Source organism: Myotis lucifugus, unplaced genomic scaffold, assembly GCF_000147115.1.
Source record: "Myotis lucifugus unplaced genomic scaffold, Myoluc2.0 scaffold_5157, whole genome shotgun sequence".
Classification (NCBI taxonomy): Eukaryota; Metazoa; Chordata; class Mammalia; order Chiroptera; family Vespertilionidae; genus Myotis; species Myotis lucifugus.
The window spans coordinates 1-10,423 of NW_005876205.1; the positions used below are offsets into that span (position 1 = coordinate 1).

General features: G+C 64.2%; 1 protein-coding gene across 1 annotated transcript; it reads left to right on the top strand.

The window, feature by feature from the left end:
* Positions 1 to 2,583: 2,583 nt before the first annotated feature.
* On the top strand, positions 2,584 to 10,054 carry LOC102439237 (poly(U)-binding-splicing factor PUF60-like). Its single transcript, XM_014450925.2, is given in 12 exon segments — positions 2,584 to 2,667; positions 4,750 to 4,845; positions 4,954 to 5,043; positions 5,839 to 5,889; positions 7,900 to 8,061; positions 8,141 to 8,233; positions 8,374 to 8,587; positions 8,673 to 8,863; positions 9,001 to 9,136; positions 9,329 to 9,552; positions 9,554 to 9,565; positions 9,656 to 10,054. Coding segments are annotated over 11 exon segments (1,551 nt in total). The 5' UTR covers positions 2,584 to 2,667; positions 4,750 to 4,767; the 3' UTR covers positions 9,956 to 10,054.
* The last annotated feature ends 369 nt before the right edge of the window (positions 10,055 to 10,423 follow it).

Here is a 10,423-nt window from a genome sequence, read left to right on the forward strand (position 1 = left end):
ACCGCCCACAGAGCAGGTGGCCACCAAGCCCGGCCTGGGGGACCCCAGAGCTGGAGTCGGCTGCGCCCTGTGCTCACAGGACTGCGGGGTGAGGGCCCTGGCTCCGCCGTGGCCTCATCCTTGAGGTGGGCTGAGCGAAAAGCTGCCTCACCGCCCATCCGCACCGGCCCTGCTCCTGCTCCTGCTCCTGCTCCTGCTCCTGCTCCGGGGCTGTGGGCTGCCTCCTGCTGCGTTCGCCGCGTGTGCAGTGCCCGGCTTGGCACTGGCGAGGACCGGGCAGGGAGGCAGCAGGGCTGTCTGAGCTTTGACACGACTTCACGGACAGGGACTCTTTTAGGTACTGCACACGCACAGACACGCACGCGCACAGACACGCACACGGTAACCCGCTAATTCTCAGCCAGCCCCAGTGACAGGCCTGAAGTCAGAGCCTGAGGCCTGGCGAGGTCTGCCTGGCTCGGGCCCAGCTGCCATGCCCCCCGGGGGCTCCCTGGCTCCGGGTTTTCTGTGGAATCGTCCTGTTTCACGCGGGCTGCTGAGCAGGGCCTCCACCTCCAGGCTCTGCTGCCTGCTGCTGGCTGTGAGCACAGAGCCGCGGACTCGAGGCCAGAGGAGGGCAGTGGCCTCAAGGCTCCGTGTCTGCTTACCCCAGAGCCCTGGGCATTTATTTAATAACTTATTTTTATTTTATTTTTAAATCACCTGAGGATATTTTTTTCCATTGATTTCTAGAGAAAGGGGGAGGAAGGGGGGGGGAAGAACCATTGACATGAGAGAGACACATCGATTGGTTGCCTTGAGCTCAAGCCCCAACCGGAGCCCAGGATTGAATCTGCAAACCAGGTATGTGCCCTTGACCAGGAATTGAACCTGTGGCCCTTCGGTCCACAATGATGCTCTAACCACTGAGCGAGCCAGCCAGGGCAATTTTTTGTTGTTTTTTAATTGACTTTAAAGAGGGGAAGGGAGAGAAAGAGCAACATCTATTTGTTGTGCCACTTATTGACGTATTCGTTGGTTGGTTGTTGTTTGTGCCCCGATTGGGGATCAAGCCCCCAACCTTAGCATATCAGACGCCACTAACCAGCTGAGCTACCCAGGAGGCCTAAGACACACGTCCAAGCGGCGCAGTGACTCACATGTTACGTGTTGAAGTGTCATCTCCAGGACCACGTTTGTTGTGACCACTAAAAACACGCTTATACTAGGACAGAGATTTTTGTTGTTAATTTTGCTTTTAGGTTTCACTTCTCAGCCCCAGCTCACAGTCAGCAGTGCTTTGAGTTAGTTTCAGACGCACAGCACAGCGGCCCGGAGGCTCTCCCAGGCTCCTGCCTTCACCCTGTCCTGGTCCCTGTGCGGCCGTCACGGTGACTGGGGAGAGCGGGGAGCTGCTTATGAGCGCGCCCTCCGGCTGGCCTCCTGCGGGTCTCGGGCTGGATGCTTCCTCAGACCTGAAGGGAGCGCTTGCTGTGGGCCTGGAGCGCAGCCTCTGCTCTGGGTGCGGGGCTGTCGGGACGTGGGTGAGGTCTGCCTCTGACTCAGATCCCGCTGCCATGCACCCCCTGGTGGGCTCGCGTCAGAGAGGATCCCCTCTCTGACTCTGGGACACCATTTCGTACCAGCAGTGGTGCCGGGTCAGGGTGGCTGCCGCCAGGTGCAGGGCTGGGAGCCACAGCTTCAGTACCACTGGCCGAGTCATCCCAGCCTCTGGTATTGTCTGCACAGGCGCCCAGGGTGGGCACGGCCAGCCCGTGTTCCTAGATCCCTGTGGGTCTCATCCTTGAGCGGGTGGGTGCCTTCTGCTCTTGGTTCCCGCTGTGCACCTAGGCCTTGGGGTCCTCCCACCAAGGCCCTGCTCCTAGACATGGCCTGTGTTCTGACCTTGGCTGTCTGTCCGACCGCCCCGCTAAGCCATGGGGAGCTGCTCCTGCCGGCACGCTTCGGGGCAGGGCTCCGTGGCCCCTGTGGTGTGGGTTCGGGCTGTGACCAAGCTCTCAGCTGCCCTCTAGAGTGACGCGGCCCGGACAGTGTGACCGCAAGGGGAGCCTTGCACGTGCAGACCCTGCATGGCCCTGCCATCCAGAGGACACAGGTGTCTCCAGGAGGGGCCTGGGCCCTGGGCTCGGGATGGCCTGTGGGAGGCATTGGGACTGATGCTAAGCTGTGGCCGGCCCAGGCGTGTGTGCAGAGTGCTCGAGAGGTGCCCCTTGCCCTGCTGGCAGGAAAGGAACTGATCTTTAAGGCCTGAGCTGCGTGGCCAGAGGGTAGAGCTGCCTTTCCTTGGCTCTGCCCCCTACCCTTCCCCTCCTGGGGCTGGCTGCCAACTGGAGGCTGCCCCAGATTCTGCTGTGGTTTGTGCCAGGGCCCTGGGCAGCGGTAGGTGTGCTGGAGGAATGGGCAGGGCAGAGAGGAGTCGTGTCAGAAATGTTCAGGGCCAGGCCAGCACTGGTCCCTTCCTGTGCCCCTGCCCAGCCTCCCTGGCTCGCCCGGGGGAGCTCAGCCCTTAGCTGGGGAAGGCGAGAGGGCCTGGGTGGGTGGGTCTTGTGACTGTCCATTACAACATCTCCTTCCTGCCTGCAGCAGGTCAATGGCCAGCAAGGAGGGGGGTCCGAGCCGGCGGCGGCGGCAGTGGTGGCAGCGGGAGACAAATGGAAACCGCCACAGGTACTGACCTTAAGCATCCTCGCCCTCAGGCCCGCCTGTCCACCTGCCTGCCCGCCCGCCTGCCTGCGCGTCCCTGGGCCCCGAGAGAACTGGCCGGGGCGGGGCGGGGCGGGAGGAGCCCAGGCACTCTTCTCTGCCTTCTGGGCAGAGGCACCTGTCCTGCCCCGACCCCCAGCCTCAGGCCTGGCTCTAGCTTCCTTGTCTCTGCCTCTCTGCTGAGCATCCACCTGCTTCTGTCGGGGGTCGTCGCTTTGCGTGTCTCCAGACGGTGAGGCTCAGGTGGGGCTCTGAGCCACTGTGTGCAGAGGGGCTGGTGCGCTGTCCAGACGTGCAGGGTGCTGTTAAGAGTACAGACTGCCGTTTCCGGTCTAATTTAAATAAAGCAGCAAAGCAGAATTCCGTGCAAGCCAAAGCAGGGGTCTAGGCGGACTCTGGTCTCAGGGTGGGTGTGGGCAGATCTTGTCCTGCTCCGGCGCCTGGCTCTTGGCAGGGTCCTGTGGGAGGTGGAGTGGGCCTGTGGGTGGTAGGGTTCTTTGTGCTTCGCCATGGCAGCGCCTGCCTCCAGGGGGTTCCAGCGGGGCCTCAACAACGGAGCCTGGGTGACTGTTGGGGCTGGGCCCTCCTCTGGGTCCCCCACCCCACCCCCAACCCCAACACTCGGGGAAGGGCTGAGGAATGCAGCCTGGATCCTGGGAAGTTATGGGGCTGCAGCTGATGGGCCAGGGGGCCAGGGAGTTCCTCCAACCAGCCCTCCCTGGCCCTGGCTGGCTGTGCAGGCAGCCATTGGTCCTGAGAGAAGGGCCTTTTGTTTACCAAGACAAAGAGGAGATTGAAAAGTTTCTAAGGGCTGAATGGGGGTTGGCATCGATGACCATGGTGACAGCCTGCTCTAGCATGCAGCCCCTGGCTTTGGGGGCCTCTCTCCCACTAAGGAGGACTGGGCTTGGGGCCAGCTGGGTTGCCAGGGGAGGGGCCTCCTGCCCTTTCACCTGTGCTGGTCAGGATGCTGGTTCTGGGAGTTTGGGTCAGCCAGCCCTTTCCTGACTCCTTAGTTCCTCTCCTTGAGCATCACTCCTGTGCTGAGACCTGCCTCTCTTCTCTGCTGTCCCTCCCAAGGCTGCATGCCCCGGGCTCAGAACGCCCCTCTGGAGGGGCCAGCGGGTCTCCTTGCAGCTGCTGGGGAGCCCCCAGCCCGAGCTGGTGGGCAGGCAGGGGTGCTCCGACGCCCACACTCTACTTGGTCTGGTGGCTCTATTTCTGCTTACACAGCTGTGTTCTTCCCTCTCACACAGCCTAGAAATGAATTTTGGCAGAGGAATGTAAACATAATCCTAGTAGCATCTTCTCAGGTCTGCAGCGGGCTCTGCCTGCCTCCCTCAAAGCCTCTCCTGGGCCCTGTGCTCATCTGCCAGGTGCTGGAGGGTGTCTGGTCCTCCTGTCCCTCCCTGGTGGGTCAGCGCCTGGCTTCTCCCAGGGAAGAGTTTGGCAAAGGGGCAGGAGCCTCCTCAGGGCCGTGGGGCCTGGGAGAGCATCTCCAGGCCCTCTGGGCCGTGTGCACACGTGCGGGAGTGGGGGTTGGAGCACTGCACCAGGTGGGGGCCCTTCCCACACATGCTCGGGCAGTGGTTCCTGGAACTCCTCCCCAGCAGGGGAGCTGAGTCTGGCCATCTGGGGCCACAGCCAGGTGGCAGTTGGAGTGAGGGGCCCTGGACCATCCAGACCCCGACCCCTCCCCTTGTCCTGGAGGACAGCCAGGGCCGACTCTTGCCTGGCACGGGATGGAGGTTCTGGATTCAGGCTGGCCACCTGTCTTGGCTGCTGAGAAGGCCATTGTGGCTGGGCTCTGCAGCTGCCCCAGGTTGGTCCAGGGCCCCCCAGGCACCTGCTGCCTTGGTGGACGTCCTGACCGTGGTCCTGGGGGAGACTGCACCAGGCCATGCGGGCGAGTGTGCTGGGACCTGCGTGCTCCTGGGGTGGGCTGAGGCTGTGCAGTTGTTGGGGGAGGCCGGTCGGGTGGGCTCCTGGGTCCACGGGAGGGAGGCCTTGAGCTTGTTGTTAACACTTCCCTGCTCCCCCCACTAGGGGACAGACTCCATCAAGATGGAGAACGGGCAGAGCACAGCCACAAAGCTGGGACTGCCTCCTCTGACGCCCGAGCAGCAGGAGGCCCTCCAGAAGGTGAGAGTGTACCTCCCAGGGCTGGGTGGGCCTGGGGGCCGCTTGGGGCAGGAGGCCCGTTCCCCGCAGGCCGGGCCCCCCAGTGCTCCTCACGGCCTTCTCTCCCAGGCCAAGAAGTACGCCATGGAGCAGAGCATCAAGAGTGTGCTGGTGAAGCAGACCATCGCCCACCAGCAGCAGCAGCTTACCAACCTGCAGGTGAGCCGCCGCCCGCCCTCCACACCCTCCCACCGCCTCCTTCTTTTCCTCCTGCGCCTGTGGCTCCCCACCAGGTGTGTGGTCTCGGTTTCTCAAGGACTCCTCCTGGGGACGCCTGGGTCCTCCCCAGCCATGAGTAACCACCTTACCTGCCTGTTGAGCACCCACGGCCCCTCCCGCCCCTTCTCTGTAGCTCTGCCCGCTCCCCGAGCCAGCTCCTCTTCTCGGACTTCAGACTGTTGCCTCAGGTCGCCCCGCGCCCGTGCCCCCCGCTGCACAGCTGACGGTGCAGCACGTAGGGGCGTTCTTCCCTGCCCCCATGGCCTCGGATAAGAACGGTCAGGCTCCCCCCCCCCTGCAGCGAGTCCAGACCACACGGGCTGGGGCCCGGAACTGAGGACAGGCTCGGGCGCCTCCATAGGGCCCTGCTTTAGACCTGTGGCTGGAAGCTGCGATGAGGCCAGGCGAGGCCGACAGGTGCCTGGGCCTTGAGCCCCCGCCCCTGCCCAGCCCTTGACATTCACACAGCCAGGTGATGCCTGGCTGTTCCCTTGCGCTCGCTCCCCTCTCCCTTCCTTCTGCCCCGGCCGGCCAGGCTGTGGGGCGGGGCACCTGGGGCTCTGAGGCCCCTCTGGGCAGGTGCCGGCAGCCGCCACTGGCCGGCCATGTGGGAAGGCAGGCGGGCCTCTTGGCAGGGCGGGGACTCCGGGCCTTGCCGCTGTCTGCGTGAGGTGTGACAAGAGCGGGAGACTGCTCGGCTCCAACAGACTGAACTCTGTCTTTACTGTCTTTCAGATGGCAGCAGTGACAATGGGCTTTGGAGATCCTCTCTCACCTTTGCAATCGGTCAATAGAAATGCTCACTTCTTCCGGGGCTCATGTCCTTAGTCAGGGCTAGAGGGGGGCAGTGCAGCCGCGTGCTGGGGACCTTGCTCCCCGAGCCGGCCCTGCCCGCCAGCTCGGACGAGCGCAGCAGAGCGCCAGGCGTGGCGGGGCCAGTGGTGTGGGCGGGCACCCACCTGGGACCGCCCCGGGGAGGCCTCCATCTGCTCTGAGGGTCAGGTAACTGCGGAGGGCAGCCGGCCAGGAGGGTAGGTGCCCACGCCTGGCCCACCTGTACCCGTGCCGCCTCCACACACAGGTGCACCGCCCAGGCCTCCAGCTCCGCCAGTCTCCAGGCTGCCTTGGCTCCTGGGTTGGGGTCAGGCCCTGAGAAGAGAAGGGTCGTAACTCATGGCCCCATCAGACCCTGGAGGGAGGATGGAGGGACAAGGTGGGGCTGGGGGAACCCGAGCAAGCGAGAGGGAAGGGCAAGAACTTGGGCCTTGGGCCTGGCTGTGAGCAAGGGGTACAGGCCTGCGGCCAGGGAGGAGGTGCAGCCATGGCCTTGGCTGCCATGGGCAGAGGAGTTTGGGGAGGAGACCCTTCCATCCCCCAGAGGCAGGCTGAGGAGGCCAGGGACCCCTCTGGGAACATGGCCCTTTCTCTGGGGGCCCTTCCTGGGCATGCTGTTCTCACAGGGTAGCAAGGTCCTGTCCTCAAGGGCCAGACAGACCCCGTGTCCTCTCTGGGAAGCGTCTGTCTGTGGGGAACGTCAGGGAGAGGGTCTTCGCCCACCTGCTTGGGGAGCTCCCACTGAAGAGGGACATGCTTCTGTCTTGGGGGGCTTTGAGGAGGGACAGGTGGTGTCATGTCTCAGGTGCCTAGTGAGAGGGTCATGGTTCCACCTCTGGGGTCCTTGGTCTCAACAGGGAGCCTGAGGCCTGTTTGTCAGGAGCCCAGTTTGAGGAGGTGCCCAGTTGGGGGAATTCCTTCTTTGGGGGAGCTGTGGACCTTTTTTTTAGGTCCCTCCTTGAGGGAGGGGATGCCCAGCTTATACTAAGCTGGTGTCTAAAGAAGGAAATGGGCCTCTGGTTATGGGGACTTTTGTGAGGGTGAGGGGCGCCCCTGTTGGTGGAAAAGCTAGAGCCAAGACCCCATCATCTTTGCCTGCCCTTGGCTGTGGTCTCTTCCCCGGGCCCAGCTCCTCTTGGGGGCCCACTGCTGTGGCTCTAGACACCCCCCTCCCCCTGCCGGGCACGTTGTGTCTGAGGTGGCAGGAATGGGAACCCCTTCCCTGGGGGTATGGGAAGTCGCCAAGCACAATGGCCAGACTCACCCCAACACAGAGGCAGTGCCTGCCCTGGGCCTGCCAGACCTGTCACCTGATGTTCCTGGGGCCAGGTCCCCTGGGTGCGGGGGTGGGCTCCAGGCAGCTCTTTTGTGAGGGGTTTGAGGCATGGGGTCTTGCAGTCGCTGAGCTTCTGCCTGAGCTGGCCCTGCACAAGTAGCTATTCTTCACTCTCTCTGCAGGGAGCCCCCAATCTGGGCTCCTGACCTTCCCTGGGGTCTCTTCTGGGCGCCCTGCCTTGTGCCCCCCTCTTGCCTCCACACCAGCGGGTCCTTCCAGCTGGGATGGCACCCCTTCCCTCTTCTGCTGGAACACGTGGTCAGGACCCCAGGAGGATCTCCCGGCCCAGCCCAGGACTCCTGGCCTCTAGGCTGGAGCGGGGGCTGGGCGGGAGGGCACACAGCCCTGCCTCCCAGCCACCTGTCAGCTTTGCTGCCAGTCTGCCCAGGACCTGGGCGGGCCCGGGTGTGTCCGTGTCCTGCCTTTGGGCCTGGTCTTCCTTCCTGGGGTAGGGTTCTGCGGACCCTCCCCACCCTGTCTGCAGGGCTGAGCCTGCACCGTGCTGCTGCGTGGGGAGCCCTCACCACAGTGGTGCTGAGTGGGTGGGCCAGGAGGGGCGTGGGCTGCCTGGCCCCTGCCGCCCCGTCACAAGCCAGTGGCACTCTCTCCCTTGTGTCCTGCTCCAGATGGCAGCTCAGCGGCAGCGGGCGCTGGCCATCATGTGCCGGGTCTACGTGGGCTCCATCTACTACGAGCTGGGTGAGGACACCATTCGCCAGGCCTTTGCCCCCTTTGGGCCCATCAAGAGCATTGACATGTCCTGGGACTCCGTCACCATGAAGCACAAGGTGAGATTGGCTCTGCCCTGCCCCCGCCCCCCACCCCACCCCCGGGCTCTCCAGGCCTAATGGTACATCCTGTGTCCAGGGTTTTGCCTTTGTGGAGTACGAGGTCCCAGAGGCTGCGCAGCTGGCCTTGGAGCAGATGAACTCAGTGATGCTGGGCGGCAGGAACATCAAGGTGAGTGCCAGGGAGGCGGGCCCTGGGGCTGATGGGAGATGTTCTGTCCAGTCACCCAGGAGATGCAGTCGCCCTCCGGAGGCCTGAAGTGGCCAAGCCTTGGCTGATTGGCGGCTCTTGGTCCCCTGCCTCTCCCCCAGGTGGGCAGGCCCAGCAACATAGGGCAGGCCCAGCCCATCATAGACCAGCTGGCGGAAGAGGCACGTGCCTTCAACCGAATCTACGTGGCTTCTGTGCATCAGGACCTCTCAGATGATGACATCAAGAGCGTGTTTGAGGCCTTTGGCAAGATCAAATCTTGCACGCTGGCCCGGGACCCCACGACCGGCAAGCACAAGGGCTATGGTTTCATTGGTGAGCTTGGGGAGGCTGAGGCAGGGCCTGGGCTGGGGCCCACTCCACTCTGTGGCTGGCCCTCATTGCTGCTCCTGCCCTGCAGAGTATGAGAAGGCCCAGTCGTCTCAAGATGCCGTGTCTTCCATGAACCTCTTTGACCTGGGTGGCCAGTATTTGCGGGTGGGCAAGGCTGTCACACCCCCTATGCCCCTGCTTACACCTGCCACACCTGGAGGCCTCCCGCCAGCTGCTGCTGTGGCTGCAGCTGCAGCCACAGCCAAGATTACGGCTCAGGTGAGGGCTAGTACAGTTGTGTGGGTTCATCCTGGGCAATAGGCCCCCGGTGCTTTGGGGACTGACTGGCTCTCCGGGTGGTAGAGAGTGGAGGCAGCCAGACTTGGGACTCAGTGTGGTGGCCTTTTCGGTTGCAGGAAGCGGTGGCCGGAGCAGCGGTGTTGGGTACTCTGGCCACCCCTGGACTGGTGTCCCCTGCACTGACTCTGGCCCAGCCCTTGGGGGCTTTACCTCAGGCTGTCATGGCTGCCCAGGCCCCCGGAGTCATCACAGGTGAGCCTGCTGGGTCAAGGCTTCCCCCCTCCCCCTGCCCCTCTCCTCTGGGCTCACTACCCCCAGCTGCCTGCAGCTACTGGCCTACAAGCTCCAGGCAGGCCAGCCGTGGTGTGGGCGTGTGGGCGCTGTGCTCCTTCCTGGGAATGGGGGGGTGGGGAGTGACCGCTGGACCTGGTGTGTTTGCTGCAGGTGTGACCCCAGCCCGGCCTCCCATCCCGGTCACCATCCCCTCTGTGGGCGTGGTGAACCCCATCCTGGCCAGCCCTCCGACGCTGGGCCTCCTGGAGCCCAAGAAGGAGAAGGAGGAGGAGGAGCTGTTCCCCGAGTCCGAGCGGCCGGAGATGCTGAGTGAGCAGGAGCACATGAGCATCTCTGGCAGCAGCGCCCGCCACATGGTCATGCAGAAGCTGCTTCCGCAAGCAGGAGGTGGGGGGCGGCGGGTGGGGGTGGGGGGCGGCGGGCGGGCGGGGGAGGGGTGTGCCGAGGCTCAGCAGCTCAGCTGTCGTCCCCCCACAGTCCACGGTGATGGTTCTGCGCAACATGGTGGACCCCAAGGACATCGACGACGACCTGGAGGGGGAGGTGACCGAGGAGTGCGGCAAGTTCGGCGCCGTCAACCGCGTCATCATCTACCAGGAGAAGCAGGGCGAGGAGGAGGACGCCGAGATCATCGTCAAGATCTTCGTGGAGTTCTCCATGGCCTCCGAGACTCACAAGGCCATCCAGGCCCTCAATGGGCGCTGGTTCGCCGGCCGCAAGGTGGTGGCCGAAGTGTACGACCAGGAGCGTTTTGATAACAGTGACCTCTCCGCGTGACCGCGGCCCCGCCCCTGGACTTGCTCTTGCCCTTGTTTCCTCGGTTTTGTAGTGTCTCGGCCGCGCGCGCGCATAAAGTGCAGATGCTGCTGGCCCGAGGCCCGCTGGTCCTGTCTTCTTGGCTCAGGCGGGGCGGGGGGAGGCCTTGGGGCGGTGAGGGCGGCCGTCACCGAGCTCGCAGGGCCGCTTAGGAGAGGAGGGCGCCGGCTGGATCCGTGATCAGGGGGCCAGCTCCGCGGAGCGGGCGGTGTCCGGGACGGGGTGGGGCCAGGCGGGTGGGGAGTTTGGGTGGCAGGAGGCCGTGGAGTTCCTGGAGGCCATGGGCGTCTCTGGTGACCCCACTCCGGTCACTCATCCCCGAGAGAGTGAGGCGAGGTGGCCGCCGGGAGCAGGGACCACGTCTGAGGTGACAGGAAGGTCTAGGCGACGTGGGAGGAGGGCCAGGGCCCGCACCACGGCGGAGGCGGG